The sequence below is a fragment of the Aquarana catesbeiana genome, linkage group LG01, assembly GCF_042186555.1.
Source record: "Aquarana catesbeiana isolate 2022-GZ linkage group LG01, ASM4218655v1, whole genome shotgun sequence".
Lineage (NCBI taxonomy): Eukaryota > Metazoa > Chordata > Amphibia > Anura > Ranidae > Aquarana > Aquarana catesbeiana.
The window spans coordinates 420,969,368-420,987,042 of record NC_133324.1 but is presented as its reverse complement, the minus strand read 5'-3'; the positions used below and the strand labels follow the sequence as shown (position 1 = coordinate 420,987,042).

General features: G+C 42.0%; 1 protein-coding gene across 1 annotated transcript in view; it reads left to right on the top strand.

The window, feature by feature from the left end:
• Window positions 1-17,675, top strand: part of FREM1 (FRAS1 related extracellular matrix 1) — a 267,168-nt gene that overhangs the window by 209,514 nt on the left and 39,979 nt on the right. Inside the window, exon 30 of the mRNA XM_073635658.1 lies at window positions 2,007-2,156. Coding sequence (XP_073491759.1) covers window positions 2,007-2,156 — 150 coding nt within the window. The remainder of the gene's footprint in view (window positions 1-2,006; window positions 2,157-17,675) is intronic.

Below are 17,675 nucleotides of genomic sequence, written 5' to 3'. Positions count from 1 at the left end.
GCACTGGCCCTGTGCTCTTTGCTATCTACTGTCACTTGTAAACACAGAAGCCTGAACAACACATGGTAACATGCAAGTAGAGCATGGTGCATGCTTAAAGTTCCAATATAGGCCAAGCCTGGTGTCCTAAAACCTAACGTGTTTCTAACGCTGAAACTATTTTCATTTTTCAATAGAATCAGTAATGACAGGAGCCATGTCCACGTTCCTTCAGAAATTCCCTTCAGATTTAATTTTGTGTTCTGCAGCAGAATCACAACAGAAAGCAAGAGCAAATTTCTCCAAACTAGAACAAAATCCCATCCCCAGAAAAAATATGTAGGCAGGTGCAGTCTACTTTCTCCACTGCAGGTTGCGTTCAATCTCAGAGGCATAGTGGAGGGAGCATTTTTCCTCTATGGTTTCCTGGGTCACTATCCAGTTGGATGCTGCTTCTCCATGTGACTCTGGCGGCCATATTGATTCAGGCAGAGTCTATTTAAAACCCTGGCTCCTGGGCTTGGCACACATTTTGCATGTGGGTAGTGTAAGGACAGGTCACCAATCTAACAGGGACAGTGATTAGTGGCAGGGAGAGGTTACAGGCGAGCAGGGAAAGGATAGTGACATGCCATCCTTCCTGGAAATCTACCCATTTTGGTATGGACCGGCCAGTCTGCATTCCAGCCCTCAAGACAGATACTGTTGGCACATCTGAGACCTGGTCTGCTACAAATTGCTAATATATGCTGTGAGTGTTCACGGTCGGGTGTTGTGAATTACTGAATTCTGCATTAATACAAGTTCTGTTCTCTGATGTGGACTCTGAATGTTTACTGTGGCCCAGCATGCTGCACTTTCCCACGAATAATCTGGACACAGGCAGCAATAAAAACCTTAGAGAGGGTCTACCCTGTTCTACGCCATCCATAACTAACAAAGAAAAATTTTGGATAAACATATAGAGAAAATGCTATACAGTATATAAAGGAGTAAACGGAAAAAATGGTCATCAAAGATGCATTTTAGATATCTGATATGTAACATTGGTGAAATTAATGCTATACCTGCTTTGGTAATTATATAGGAGTTAATTCGTCTCAACTATTTCCCCATTAGGTTCAGTTCACAAAGAGAGGCTGAAAACTGAGTAAAAACTGTTTTTGTGTGATTTCCTAGGACAATGGCGCAGAAAGTTTGACATCTAAAAACTGAGTTACATACACTTCCTCCAGACACACATGGCAATATATGTTCAATAGAATTCCGAAGCTAAGAAGGCATCCTAATAATGCTACAGCTTACAATGCCCCTTCTAAGGATAATTTACACTGTTCTCCAAGAGGAAAATCTTCTATGTGCTTAATTTTTCAACAGCATGTGAACATGGCCATAGGAAACCATGTGCACTAAAATTTATTGTTTATTCTTAATATATGTGAACCATTATCCACATAAAAGCACATTAGTGTAAAAAGGCCCCCAGGCAATAAGCCATTAACCATCTACAAAACATTCCCAGTTGAGTATTGCCAAGTTTAACAGATGGCACTTAATGTTGCTTTTACGTGTAAACATTTAATGTGAAATGTAACTCTTCATACTAAGCAGTTCATGTTACTTTCCTAAGTATACATTCAGTTAGTTGGCTTTGACTAGCCACCTTAGTGTAGTTTATTATATACTAATTTATCCTTTAGAAATGTATACATGATCGCAATTACAGCAGTTAGATTGCAGATAGTATCAAAATCCCATCTGAAAGAAAATGCCATTGCTAATGCCTCAAATTAACATCTTACATGTTTGGTAGCGCGGTATGGGTTAAATAATACTATCCAGGGGCTTTTACAGGCATGTTCTGTGATTGGAGAGAACAGCGGGAGAGCAATCAGATTTTTGCCAGCACAATGGCATCCATCGACTCTTCCCATCTAACTGCAGACATGCTAATTAATATATTTCCCTATCACTAGGTTGTTTGAAATAGTAATTAAAAGAGTAATTGAAATGTTTACTTGTTGTAGGAGTGTCAACCAAGACTTGGAATATAGCAATTACCCAGGATGGATTAGAAGAAGACGATGAGACCTTTGAAGTCATTCTGAATTCTCCTGTGAATGCTGTTCTTGGCACTAAGACAAGAGCTGTAGTGAAAATTGTGGACCCCAAAGGAGGTATTCTTTTTTGATCTCCATCTTAAAATCTGGAACAGACTTAGCAGAAAATCTACTCCCTTTCAGTAACAAAATGTCGCCATTAATGATAGCTTTCATAACAAAAAGGTGTTCTTTTTTTCCAATTTTACTACTGTTATTTAGGAGATATGTATAGTCTATAATTGAAAGATAACCTATAGTTGTAGTGCAACTATTAAAATAATTGTTTTCTAATGCACGTGTGATGAATACACTGTCAGATTTCACTCTGTGCAGAGATTTTCCTTCTCTGGGACAACAATCTAAGCACCAGCAGAATGAGATTGAACATTACTGGGGCAAGTTAACTAAGCAGTTAACCCTTTATATACATGAACTGTTGCAACAAAATGTTTTAATGGAAACCCACACCATTGTAACAGTGTCTGCTGTTACAATTCTGGCCTTTAAAAAGTGTCTCTATTACTCACTGCCACACCCAAGCAGGAATGTAACAGAATTTGTAATATGATAGCTCTTCACAGAGGCAAAGGTCTTTAATTTCTATTTAGAGAATAGAGGAGATTCCTTAAAGAGGTTGTAAAGGCTATGTTTTACATTAAATAAAAAAGAAGTTATACTTACCAGATTAACACTGCCAGCTATAGTCTGTGCCACTGATCAAGCGGGGAAAATCCTACAGAGTAGCTGTATAGAAGTGGATCTACCATTCTTCCTGCCCATACATGGATCAAAATTCAGCTGGTCCCTACTGAATTTTTATTCATGTATGGCCTGCTTAAGTCCAGTCTGCTATGTCAGAGTCACTGGCCCTCTTAGTAGTTTCAGTGGTAAGATGAGAGGTCAGAGTTACTAAATGCAGCATCTTGTCCCTTGAGATTAAATTCAGTCATAGAGTCCCAATGGTATGTCAGTAGATGTGGAAGAATATATATGTGATGGGGGGCACTAAATCTATATAAACAGTATGCTAAATAGCATCTAGATAATTATGCTCAGACAAACTAAATGTGAACACAACAATGTGCCATACAAAAAAAGTATAAATAAAGTATAAAGCTTAATGCTAAAAGTGCATATTACAACAGAATGACAACCATCCAATCCCTGCATATATAGCAAAATAATGTCTTTGTGAAAAACAATAGGAAAATTCTAATAAAAAAATGAATAGAAAAAAAAGAGTCCACATGCAATTGAAGATAGTGCAAATCAATATAAATTAATCTTCCGCTGTTGCAAAATATACAAATAAATATAAGTAAATCTTCCTCTGTGTGAGTAGACGACCTTCACTAGCTGTGTAACACACCCAAAGTGCTCTGTAAGTGGATGTCCGCTTACCAGATTATGTTGACCTTTTTAATTAAAAAGAGGTCAGTAATAGCCTTTAGCAAGAATTGGCTTGCTACCATGGTGTGGATAAGCCCTGTGGGTAACCTCTTCCTCTCCCCCAGTAGAACGTCAGACAATATGTAGAAGGATACAAGAAGGACCAAAATAGTGTAATCCCATTTATTATTAAAACGATTAAAAACAGAATGCCAAATGGCTGCTTACATTTGAGAGTGCCCTCGCCCGGCACTGAGGCTATACCGCTCGTAAAGTCTGAAAACTGCATGTGGCAGCTGGCGTGCGCTTCACCAACAGCTGCCGACAACCACAGAGACCGGAATGAGAATGAAGATTACGTAACCAAGCACGCCTCAACTTACGTTTCGATTCCCATCTTCGGATTCTATTTTAATATTTTATTTTATATTCTTTTATATTATATTATTTTATAGTATATATTTTATATTATATTCTTGTCTATTCTATTCTTTTATTTTCTATTCTATTCCTTTATTTTCTATTCTATTTTATTCTATTCTTGTTTTCAAATTTGATTTAAAACCCATTCTAATTTTGATTCGATTCAAATTTCAGACAAAATTTTGTTTAGTTATTTCGAATTCATTTTAATTAAATATTATTGTAATTTGGAAATTCGGATACATCCTAATCTCCAAATAACGAAAAATTAATCCGAATTTCAATTCAGAATAAAACAAACCACACATGTCTAGTTTGTTGGGATTTTGACTTAATTTACTTTATATGCTTTTATATAATATGTTTATCTCTACACGGTTTAAGTCTTGTCTAAATACAATATTTGCATCTGATAATCGTGATTGTCAGACACATCTTGTAATTATCCTAAAATGCATGGCACACAAATTAAAACAAGTGCCAAGTAAAAATCCTACTTTATATGGTATCAACAACAAAAATGTTGCATCAGTACTGTATGCACCCTACAACATCTTATTAGGAATACTGGTCTAAACCAAAAACTGTTATGTAATTTCTAACAGAAAAGCTCCCCCATTCTCTATAAATAGCTTTTGACAAATTTGCATATTTTTTTTCTTTTCCAATAGTTTTTATTGTTTTGCAGTAAACAAGAGTACAAACAGTTATGTGGTAAATTGCAAAAAAAATTATATCTTAAAACATTTACAGTATATGTGTCAATCAGCCTGTATAAGGTATATAAGTACAGTATTTCTAAGTGACCAACTGCATTAAGTTAAGTAGGAATTGCTGGCTTCTGTTTGATTTTCCAAGTTTTTTTAAACTTGGAATGTGTAACTTCACTAATCAGTAGGGATGAGCTCGATTTTCGAGTTAAATGGGCCGAACAGCGAACATTATGGGGCGTTTGTGGAAAACTTGAGCGCCGTGGAACACCCCATAATGCACTGCGAGATCGCAGTGCATTGCTGTATGATGATTGGCCAAAGCATGCACCTGACCTGCATGCTTTGGCCAATCACAGTGTGCTCTGCTGAGAGAGTCATAATTGGCCAAAGGCAGGGTGCACGCCCACGCCCCACACTATATAAGGCTGCTTACACAGTGGTCTTGTGTAGTTTTGTTGGCGTGGACAGAGAGATAGCTTGAGTTAGATTAAGCAGGCAGGTTATTCAGTTAGTGGCAGTGTATTTGATATATATATATATATATATATATATATATATATATATACTCTGAATTTAGCATAGACTATATATTCAGTGTTTACTGTGTGCACCCCTCACATTTTTGTAAATATTTTATTATATCTTTGTAAATTTTCTGTTCCCTCAAAATAACTCAACACACAGCCATTAATATCTAAACCGCTGGCAACAAAAGTGAGTACACCCCTAAGTGAAATTGGGCCCAATTAGCCATTTTCCCTCCCCGGTGTAATGTGACTCGTTAGTGTTACAAGGTCTCAGGTGTGAATGGGGAGCAGGTGTGTTACATTTAGTGTAATCGCTCTCACTCTCTCATACTGGTCACTGGAAGTTCAACATGGCACCTCATGGCAAAGAACTCTCTGAGGATCTGAAAAAAAATAATTGTTGCTCTACATAAAGATGGCCAAGGCCCAAGAAGATTGCCAAGACCCTGAAACGAAGCTGCAGCATGGTGGCCAAGACCATACAGCGGTTTAACAGGACAGGTTCCACTCAGAACAGTCCTCGACATGGTCGACTAAAGAAGCTAAGTGCACGTGCTTAATGTCATATCCAGAGGTTGTCTTTGAGAAATAGACGTATGAGTGCTGCCAGCATTGCTGCAGAGGTTGAAGGGGTGGGGGGTCAGCCTGTCAGTGCTCAGACCATACGCCGCACACTGCATCAAATTGGTCTGCATGGCTGTCATCCAAAAAGGAAGCATCTTCTAAAGATGATGCACAAGAAAGCCCGCAAACAGTTTGCTGAATACAAGCAGACTAAGGACATGGATTACTGGAACCATGTCCTGCGGTGCGATGAGACCAAGATAAACTTATTTTGGTTCAGATGGTGTCAAGAGTGTGTGGCGGCAACCAGGTGAGGAGTACAAAGACAAGTGTGTCTTGCTACAGTCAAGCATGGTGGTGGGCGTGTCATGGCCAGGGGTTGCATGAGTGCTGCCGGCACTGGGGAGCTACAGTTGATTGAGGGAACCATGAATGCCAACATGTACTGTGACATACTGAAGCAGAGCATGATCCCTCCTTTTGGAGACTGGGCTACAGGACTGTATTCCAACATAACGACCCCAAAGACACCTCCAGGATGGCCACTGCCTTGCTAAAGAAGCTGAGGGTAAAGGTGATGGACTGGCCAAGCATGTCTCCAGACCTAAACGCTATTGAGCATCTGTGGGGCATCCTCAAATGGAAGGCGGAGGAGTACAAGGTCTCTAACATCCAACAGCTCCATGATGTCGTCATGGAGGAGTGGAAGAGGACTCCAGTGGCAACCTGTGAAGCTCTGGTGAACTCCATGCCCAAGAGGGTTAAGGCAGTGCTGGAAAAAATAATGGTGGCCACACAAAATATTGACACTTTGGGCCTAATTTGGACTTTTCACTTAGGGGTGCACTTACTTTTGTTGCCATCTGTTTAGACATTAATGGCTGTGTGTTATTTTGAGGGGACAGCAAATTTACACTGTTATACAAGCTGTACACTCACTACTTTACATTGTAGCAAAATGTAATTTCTTTTGTGTTGTCACATGAAAAGATATAATAGAGTACAGTATTTACAAAAATGTGAGGAGTGTACTCAGTTTTGTGAGATACTGTATGTGTATGTATGTATATATATATATATATATATATATATACATATATATATATATATATATATATATATACATATATATATATATATATATATATACATATATATATATATATATATATATATATATATATATATATATATATATATATATATATATATATACATACACAGTGGGGATGGAAAGTATTCAAACCCCCTTAAATTTTTCACTTTTTGTTACATTGCAGCCATTTGCTAAAATCATTTAAGTTAATTTTTTTCCTCATTAATGTACACACAGCACCCCATATTGACAGAAAAACACAGAATTATTGACATTTTTGCAGATTTATTAAAAAAGAAAAACTTAAATATCACATGGTCCTAAGTATTCAGACCCTTTGCTCAGTATTTAGTAGAAGCACCCTTTTGATCTAATACAGCCATGAGTCTTTTTGGGAAAGATGCAACAAGTTTTTCACACCTGGATTTGGGGATCCTCTTCCACTCCTCCTTGCAGATCCTTTCCATTTCTGTCAGGTTGGATGGTAAACGTTGGTGGACAGCCATTTTAAGGTCTCTCCAGAGATGCTCAATTGGGTTTAAGTCAGGGCTCTGGCTGGGCCATTCAAGAACAGTCACGGAGTTGTTGTGAAGCCACGCCTTCATTATTTTAGCTGTGTGCTTAGGGTCATTGTCTTGTTGGAAGGTAAACCTTCGGCCCAGTCTGAGGTCCTGAGCACTCTGGAAAAGGTTTTCGTCCAGGATATCCCTGTACTTGGCCGCATTCATCTTTCTCTCAATTACAACCAGTCGTCCTGTCCCTGTAGCTGAAAAACAACCCCACAGCATGATGCTGCCACCACCATGCTTCACTGTTGGGACTGTATTGGACAGGTGATACACATACCGCTTAGAATTAAGGCCAAAAAGTTCTATCCTGGTCTCATCAGACCAGAAAATCTTATTTCTCACCATCTTGGAGTCCTTCAGGTGTTTTTTAGCAAACTCCATGCAGGCTTTCATGTGTCTTGCACTGAGGAGAGGCTTCCATCGGGCCAGTCTGCCATAGAGCCCTGACTGGTGGAGGTCTGCAGTGATGGTTGACTTTCTACAACTTTCTCCCATCTCCCGACTGCATCTCTGGAGCTCAGCCACAGTGATCTTTGGGTTCTTCTTTACCTCTCTCACCAAGGCTCTTCTCCCCCGATAGCTCAGTTTGGCTGGACGACCAGCTCTAGGAAGGGTTCTGGTCGTCCCAAACGTCTTTCATTTAAGGATTATGGAATCCACTGTGCTCTTAGGAACCTTAAGTGCAGCAGAATTTTTTTGGTAACCTTGGCCAGATCCGTGCCTTGCCACAATTCTGTCTCTGAGCTCTTCAGGCAGTTCCTTTGTCCCCATGATTCTCATTTGCTCTAACATGCACTGTGAGCTGTAAGGTCTTATATAGACAGGTGTGTGGCTTTCCTAATCAAGTCCAATCAGTATAATCAAACACAGCTGGACTCAAATGAAGGTGTAGAACCATCTCAAGGATGATCAGAAGAAATGGACAGCACCTGAGTTAAATATATGAGTGTCACAGCAAAGGGTCTGAATACTTAGGACCCTGTGATATTTCAGTTTTTTCTTTTTAAATAAATCTGCAAAAATGTCAACAATTCTGTGTTTTTCTGTCAATATGGGGTGCTGTGTGTACAAAGAGTGAAAAATGTAAGGGGGTGTGAATACTTTCCGTCCCCACTGTGTGTATATATATATATATATATATATATATATATATATATATACCGTATTTATCGGCGTATAACACGCACTTTTTTCCCCTTAAAATCAGGGGAAAATCGCTGGTGCGTGTTATACGCCGATCCCCTGCGATCCTGACCTGTCAGAACGAAAAAATCGCTGACCGCGATTTGAAAATGGCGCCGCCGGCGCCGAAATACACAGTGCCGGTCCTCGGCTCTTCTCGGCGGCTTTCGGTGCCGGCGGCGCCATTTTCAAATCACGGTCGGCGATTTTGAAGCTCAGAGGCTTCAGCAAGACTGCACTGGGGCAAGGCTGGACTGGGGCAAGGCTGGACTGGACACTGGGGAAGGCTGCACTGACATGGCTGCACTGACATGGCTGCACTGACATGGCTGCACTAGCAAGGCTGCACTGACAAGGCTGCACTGACATGGCTGCACTGACATGGCTGCACTAGCAAGGCTGCACTGACATGGCTGCACTGGCAAGGCTGCACTGACATGGCTGCACTGGCAAGGCTGCACTGACATGGCTGCACTGGCAAGGCTGCACTGACATGGCTGCACTGACATGGCTGCACTGGCAAAGCTGCACTGAGAAGGCTGCAATGATGGGCATTTAAATGTAAGTTTTTTTCCCTTCAACTTCCCTCCTAAAAGTTTTTTTTCCTTAAAATTCCCTCCTAAATTGAGGTGCGTGTTATACGCCGATAAATACGGTATATATATATATATATATATATATATATATATATATATATATATATATATATACTCTGCATCCAGTGTAGCCTATATCTACAGTGCATTCTGTGGTGTATTGTTTCTAATACACTTCAGGTGGTGTATTAATATATATCTACAGTCTTGTATATATTAATATATACTCTGCATCCAGTGTAGCCTATATCTACAGTGTATTTGGTGGTGTACTGTTACTAATACACTTCAGGCGGTGTACACAGTATCTAATACATTTTCATCTACACTTCTGGTGGTGTACACAGTATAAAATACAGTGCAGCGGTTGTACAGTTTCTAATACAGTGTGTACAGTTTCTACTACTTTCCTGGTGGTGTACACAGTATCTAATACAGTGTGTACAGTTTCTACTACACCTGGTGGTGTACACAGTACAGAATACAGTATAGCTGTAGTACAGTTTTTAATACAGTACAGGTGGTGTACACAGTATCTAATACAGTGTGTACAGTTTCTACTACACTTCTGGTGGTGTACACAGTACACAATACAGTGCAACCGTAGTACAGTTTCTAATACTTTTCTGGTGGTGTACACAGTATCTAATACAGTGTGTACAGTTTCTACTACACTTCTGGTGGTGTACACAGTACACAATACAGTGCAGCTATACTACAGTTTCGTGCAGGCGGTGTACACAGTATCTAATACAGTGTGTACAAGAGAAAAACTCACCCAAGTTCCGAGCGGGTGCATAAATAGGATAAAGTAGCAAGAGAAAAACTCACCCATGCCCAAGCCAGGAACAGTGTGTATAGTTTCACTTCTGGTGGTGTACACAGTTCACAATACAGTGCAGCTGTAGTACAGTTTCTAATACAGTGCAGGCGGTGTAGACAGTATCTAATACAGTCTGTACAGTTTCTACTACACTTCTGGTTGTGTACACAGTATAAAATACAGTGCAGCTGTTGTACAATTTCTAATACAGTGCAGGCAGTGTGCACAGTATCTAATACAGTGTGTACAGTTTCTAATACACTTCAGGTGGTGTACACAGTATTTAATACAGTGTAGTGTGGTGTTGCAAAACAAAAAATACATCATGTCCGCAAGGCCACCAAGGAGAGACAGACGCTCACAGGCCATTAAAGAGGGCAAGCAGCCTCTGTGTCTACAGTCAACAGTGGTGGTCGTGGACATGGTGCATCCTCTGCAGGTGGCCATGGGGCATGCTTGTCCTTTGTTTATGCTGCTGGCCGTGCTATTGAGCCACAACATGCAGAAGAGTTGGTGGAGTGGATAGCAAAGCCATTCTCATCCTCCTCATCCTCTGTCACCCAGACTCAGAGTAGTTTGCCTTCCAACGCAGCTGCCAAAGCGGCCTATTTCACCGGCTGCTTGTCCACAGTCACTCTTTCCATAGCCCCACCATCATGCACGAAGGAGTCCCCAGAAATATTCGACCACAGTGTCAGTTACATGCTGCTGGAGGATGCGCAGCATTTTGAAGGTTCCGATGTTGGTTCCCAGGTTGAGGAAGGGAGGACGTAAGCCTAGAGAGAGGGGGTGCCACAGAAGGACAAGAAACTGCCAGTCATGTTCCCCCAGCTGCAGCATACTGCCAAGTTTGCTCCAGTGATGAGGAGGGAGGGGATGATGAGGTCACTGACTGTACTTGGGTGCCTAAGAGAAGAGAGGAGGAGGAGGCACAACTCCAACGAGGTAGGATGTCCTCATGGGGGCAACTTAAAGTGACACTAAAGGATCGTTTTTTATTTTTTTAAAATAACAAACATGTCGTACTTACCTCTACTGTGCAGCTCATTTTGCACAGAGTGGCCCCGAACATCCATTTCTGGGGTCCCTCGGCGGCTCTTGTGGCTCCTCCCTGCATTAGATAACCCCCTTGGAGAAGCGCTTTCCCGAGGGGGTTACCTTGCGTGCGTGCTCCCGAATCAAGCATTTGCATCCACAGACACGAATGCTGGACTCGGTCCCGCCCCTCGGCGCCCACGTCATTGAATTTGATTAACAGCAGCGGGAGCCAATGGCTGCACTGCTATCAAACTATACAACCAAGAGTTGGGGACCCATGGAGAGAGGGACGGCGGGGATGCGCTGAGGGAAATTCGTTGCTCAGGTAAGTAAAACAGGAGGGGCTAGGGGGCCGGTGACTGCAAGGTGTTTTTTCACCTTAATGCATAGGAGGCATTAGGGGAAAAAACACAAGCCTTTACAACCTCTTTAAGGGCAGCCACCCTATTGCATCACACCGCAGAACTCCGCAGGTGCAGGGTGCTGCTGACTCCCCGCTGACTTTTAACAATTCCTTGCTGTGGGCCTTTTTCGACATGTGTGCAGTAGATTGAACCGTTGCTGTTGGCAACCTATGTCTGAAGCGGATCAAGAGTGGCCAGAACAGCAGCCGCTTGGGCACCTTGTGTTTGACCAGACATATGATGACCTGCCATGCAGTCCATTGGCAACAGCACTTGAAAGACCCACATCAAAGAAAAAGGCGGACTTCTCCTTGCTTCTCATCTGGGATCTCCAACCCTACTATACTTCCAGTCTTCTCAAAAATCTGAACTGAGAGGAATGAAGGTATAGCAATAGGTGTCCCAAGTACTTGCAGCCAATCTCCTAGCAGTACACCACCATCTTATTTTAGCAGGCAAATTTCCCTACCCCAGTTGCTGAACCATAAAAATAAATTCGGTCCCAGCCATCCACATGCTCTAAATGCTAGCTTGGCCAAATTGCTAGCACTGCAACTGCTGCCTTTTCAGCTGGTAGACTCTGTTCCCTTTCGTGAATTTGTGGAATGTGCTGTACCTCAGTGGCAGGTTCCAAAACGCCATTTCTTTTCACGGAAAGCCATTCCAACTCTCTCCCAGCATGTGGAAAGCAGTAAGGTTCATATTACCGCTGATTCATGGTCCAGCAGGCATGGGCAGGGATGTTACCTTTCCTTCACGACGCACTGGTTAACTCTGCTGGCAGCTGGGAAGGATGCAGGACAGGGCTCAGTGTTATTGGAGCGTGTTCTGCCACCACGCCTCCGAAATGCTAGTGGTGATTCTGCCACAGTTCTCTCCTCCACCCCTCCTCTTCTTCTATCTCTATGGCCTTTCTGCAGATTTGTCCTCTGAACCAGCAGTGCTCCATAAGCATTTTAGGGGATACGCAAGCAGTCAGGCTAAAAGATGCCATATGGTGCTTGAGTTTGTCTGCCTTGGGGACAGGAGCCACACTGAGGCAGAGATTCTGTCAGCTCTGCAGGGGCAGGCTCAGAGGTGGTTGACGCCATGCCAGCTTCAGCCATTGTATGGGACAATGGCACCAACCTTCTCTCCACCCTCCGACAGGGACACTAGACACTTGAGCTGTGGTCTGTGGTCATTTACACCAGTCATACAATGCTAGTGCTCAGCTGGCTGACATTCAAAGGGAATGTAACCTTCCCACCAACTGCCTCATTTGTGACATGCCCACCAGGTGGAACTCAACATTGGCAATGCTGCAGCGGCTACACACACAGCAGAGGGCCATCAATGAGTACCTGTGCGAGTATGGCAACAGGACAGGGTCAGGGGAGCTTGGCTTCTTTTCACCACACCAGTGGCTACTGATCAAGGATGCATGCACTGTCCTGTCATCATTTGAGGAGGCCACAAGGATGGTGAGCAGCGACAACGCATGCATCAGTGACACTGTCCCTCTAGTCTTCCTGCTGTAGCACACACTTCATGGAATCATGGACAGGGCACTTGAGGTAGAACAGCAGGAGGAAGAGGAGGACTTCCTTTCCTCTCAAGGCCCCCTTTATCCAGATAGCATTCCTGCGGGCCCGCCAAACACACAGGAAGAAGAGGAGGAAGATTGTGTCGGCATGGATGTAGAGGATAACACTCAGCAGCAGTCTTCAATTGATGTTTTCCGGTCCCCAGAAACCCAAGGAGTTGTACGTGGCTGGGAAGAGGTAGTTACGGATCATGTGATCCTTAGTGACCCAGAGGACTCAGAATCAAATGCCTCTGCAAACTTAGGCTGCATGGCCTAACTGATTCTGCAAAGCCTGCGAAAGGACCCTAGGCATCAAGGAGAGGGATCATTACTGGCTGGCAACCCTTCTTGATTCACGTTACAAGGGTAAGGTTGCAGAACGTATCCTGCCTTTGCAGAGGGAGCAGAAGATGAAACGACTTCAGGAGGCCTTGAAGAAAGGTTTGTGCGATGCATTTCCAGACCCTGGGAGGTTACAATTTCAAGGTGCTGGACAATGTGTTGCTGAGGCTTTGTTCAGTCGGAGGAAGAGCGGTGGAGAAGGTGGCCGGCTGACCAATGCCTTTAAACAATTTTTCAGTCCTCAGCGCCAAGGTCTGATCGGTTCAAGCAATCACCGCCAGCATCTGCATTACATGGTGCAGGAATATCTAAAGGCAAGAGCAAAATTGGAGACAATTCCAACAGAGCATCCACTGGGTTACTGGGTCTTGAGGATGGACCACTGGCCAGAACTTGCTCAATATGCAATTGAGCTACTGGCCTGTCCTGCATCCAGCATGCTTTCTGAATGCAAATTCAGTGCTGCTGGAGGATTTGTAACGGATCAAAGAGTGCTCCTGTCCACAGACTCCGTTGATAGGCTCACATTCTTAAAAATTAATCAGTCTTGGATCAGCAGCTATCAAGCACCTGATGCTGATGTAACTGACTGAATTTGCTATGGATGTGGGATCCCTTGAAGACTGCTTATGCTGACTATCCTATTCCACCTCAATCTTGATGATGCTAGCTTCCAACAATATTGTTTAACAGGGGCATGTAATTACAATTTTTGATATAATATTTCACAGCAGGGCCCGTTCCTGCATCCAACAAGAGTATCTGTGAGGGCTTACAGTGTTGTGGCACCGTAAAAATCTCTCCTGCGCTCAGGTGTCCATGAACCGAACGTGTGGTGCGACCGCCTAAAAAGGTAAAGCCTAATGTCTTGCAGCCCTCCTTTGAACAATGGGTATTCAAGCTAGAAAAAAACAGAAAAGAAGGAGGGCGCACCAACCTAGTGCATTACCACTGATAAACTTTAATGCAGCATAAAAACAGCAAAAATTATACTCACAAACGAGCTTACAAAACCAGCTTTGAAAAGGGTGCAACAGCGCTGTTTCTGTAAGTCGACACACCAGGACCTATTGCCAAGAGGGTCAAACCGGTGCAAATGGCTCAGCCATTGTGAGTATAATTTTTGCTGTTTTTATGCTGCATTAAAGTTTATCAGTGGTAATGCACTAGGTTGGTGCGCCCTCCTTCTTTTCTGTTCTTTTCAGTGTTGTGGCACCACCACTGCCCAAGGCCCAATTTTTCTGCCCCTGTTTAACAGGGGCGTATAATTAAATTTTTTTTATATAATATTTCAATGCAGGGCCCGTTCCTGCGCTCAACAACAGTAACTGTGAGGGCTTACAGTGTTGTGGCACCACCACCACCACCCAGGGCCCAATTTTTCTGCCCCTATTTAACAGGGGCATGTAATTATAATTCTTGATATAATATTTCACAGCAGGGCCCGTTTCTGCGCCCAACAAGAGTAACTGTGAAGGCTTACAGTGTTCTGGTACCACCAACACCTAAGGCCCAATTTTCTGCAGAGTATATAGGGCAGGCCGTATAGTATACAGTGGGGACAGAAAGTATTCAGATCCCCTTACATTTTTCACTCTTGGTTATATTGCAGCTATTTGCTAAAATCATTTAAGTTCATTTTTTTCCTCATTAATGTACACACAGCACCCCATATTGACAGAAAAACACAGAATTGTTGACATTTTTGCAGATTTATTAAAAAAGAAAAACTTAAATATCACATGGTCCTAAGTATTCAGACCCTTTGCTCAGTATTTAGTAGAAGCACCCTTTTGATCTAATACAGCCATGAGTCTTTTTGGGAAAGATGCAACAAGTTTTTCACACCTGGGATCCTCTTCCACTCCTCCTTGCAGATCCTTTCCATTTCCTTAATATCCATACCAGACCTGAAGGGCCTGGTATGGATTTTGAGGGTGACATATGCACTTTTTTTTTTTGGTATTTTTATATATATTGCCGGGATCCCACAATACACTACAGCCGCAAGAAGTTTTAAATTAAATTTTTTCCTTTAGAAATGTCATTTTACTGTGGCACTGTTATAAACACGTGAAAGATGTGCTACTTTACAGGCATACTATGGACACCCCTGAGGCATGATATTTAACCACTTCAGCCCCAGAAGATTTGGTTGCTCAATGACCAGGCCATTTTTTGCGATACGGCACTGCGCCCCTTTAACTTACAATTGTGCGCTTGTGCGATGTTGTACCCAAACAAAATTGACCTCCTTTTTTTCCCACAAATTGAGCTTTCTTTTGGTGGTATTTGATCATCTCTGCGGTTTTTATTTTTTGCGCTATTGACAAAAAAAGAGCAACAATTTTGAAAAAAACACAATATTTTGTACTTTTTGCTATAATAAATATCCTCAATTTTTTTAAAAAAAAGCTAATTTTTTCCTCAGTTTAGGCTGATGTGTATTCTTCTACATATTTTTGGTAATAAAAATCGCAATAAGTGTATATTGATTGGTTTGCATAGAAGTTATATCTTCTACAACATAGGGGAAAGATTTATGGCATTTTTATTGTTTTTTCTTTTTTTTATTTACTAGTAATGATGGTGATCTGCGATTTTTATCGGGACTGCAACATTATGGCAGATATAAAGCGATCAGTGCTATAAAAATGCACTGATTACTGTGTGAATGTCACTGGCAGGGAAGGGGTTAACACTAGGGGGCGATCAAGGGGTTAACTGTGTTCCCTAGGGAGTGATTCTAACTGTGGGGGGAGGGGACTGACTGGGTGAGGAGAGCGATCGTTGTTCATACTTCGTATGAACAACAGATCGTTCTCCTCACCCCTGACAGCACTAAGATCTGTCTATTTACATTGACAGATCTTTGTTCTGTCTCTGTGTGGAGCGATCGAGGGTGACCGGCAGCGCGCATTCGCCCCCTAGTTGTCAAAAGGTGAATTGACGTAGAGTTACGTCGATTCGCCCAGGGGAGTCAACTTGCTGCAGTACAACTGCGGCGGCTGGTCGGGAAGGGGTTAAAGGAATATTTCATTGTTATTGTTTCACTTTAAGCATTATTAAAATCACTGCTCCTGAAAAAACAGTTGTTTTTAAAACTTCTTTTTTTGCATTGATACATGTCCCCTGGGGCAGGACCTGGGTCCCCAAACAATTTTTATGGCAATAACTTGCATATAAGCCTTTAAAATTAGCACTTTTGATTTTTCATGTTTGCGTCCCATAGGCTTTAATGGTGTTCGCGTGTTTGAACAAATTTTCTGCTTGTTAGCATGTTCTGCTGTAAACCGAACCGGGGGGTGTTTGGCTCATCCCTACTAATCAGTGGTTTGCATATCATACTGTGGTGTGTCCTGTATCACCAGAAAGAGTACCTACGATCCATGGCTGTGTAGCCAGTTGGAATATGAACAATTATAGTAACGAAAGGAAAATAAAAAAAAAATGTAGTAGAATGAAAAAGGAAAGAGGAAGGAAGATTGAAAAAGGTCTATCCCCTCGGTCTAGGTCCAGGCTCCCCGACCCTGCAGTTATATCAGTGGTTGTGGGTATCGCAGTCAAGGGTTCCAAATCTTTTCAAATTTGGTTTGTTTGTCCCAAAGGATGCTAGCCAACTTCTCATGTAACATTATCCAGAAGATGTTGTGCTTCAGTGTGACTATTTTGACTACATGTGATTTCTATGCTTTTGCAATGTTAATTTTAGCTACTAAGAAATTATAAAACATGAGAGTTTGGGTATATCGTGAAATGTCCCCTAATGATTCGTTCAGAAGAGCAATTTTGGCCATTTTTGATATTTTATATTAGTCACTGATTGAATCATAGTGAACACCCTGGTCCAAAATCTCCTAACCTTAGGACAAGACCACCAGATGTGGTACATAGTACCCCTCTGCCCACATCCTCTGAAACATAAGAGGAATTACATCTGGGTAAATCTTAGCGATCCTCAATGGGACCAGGTGACAATGGGATGTGATTTTGTAATTAGTTTCTTTTAAAGTTGTGTTGAGTATCCCTTTATATATCCATGCCAGTTGATGGAGTAACTTATCTGGCATTATGGAAAACAGCTGATATAGTGCTGAGATGTCACCCTCGGGCCCCTATCACACATACATCTATTCTCAACAATGTTTTCTTCATGATATCCTCCATGGGGTGTTTGATTGACCGTATAAAATGGAATGTTTGATGCATATGAAACACTTCAGAGGGTGGCATCTTAAAGCAGTATTAAACCCAAAAGCAAACTGTTACTTTGATTAGAAATATTAGATTGTTTTTTGTGAAATCAATGACCTTTAATCCAGAGGCAGTGTGTAAAGAAGTCATCTTATCTGAATAATTTG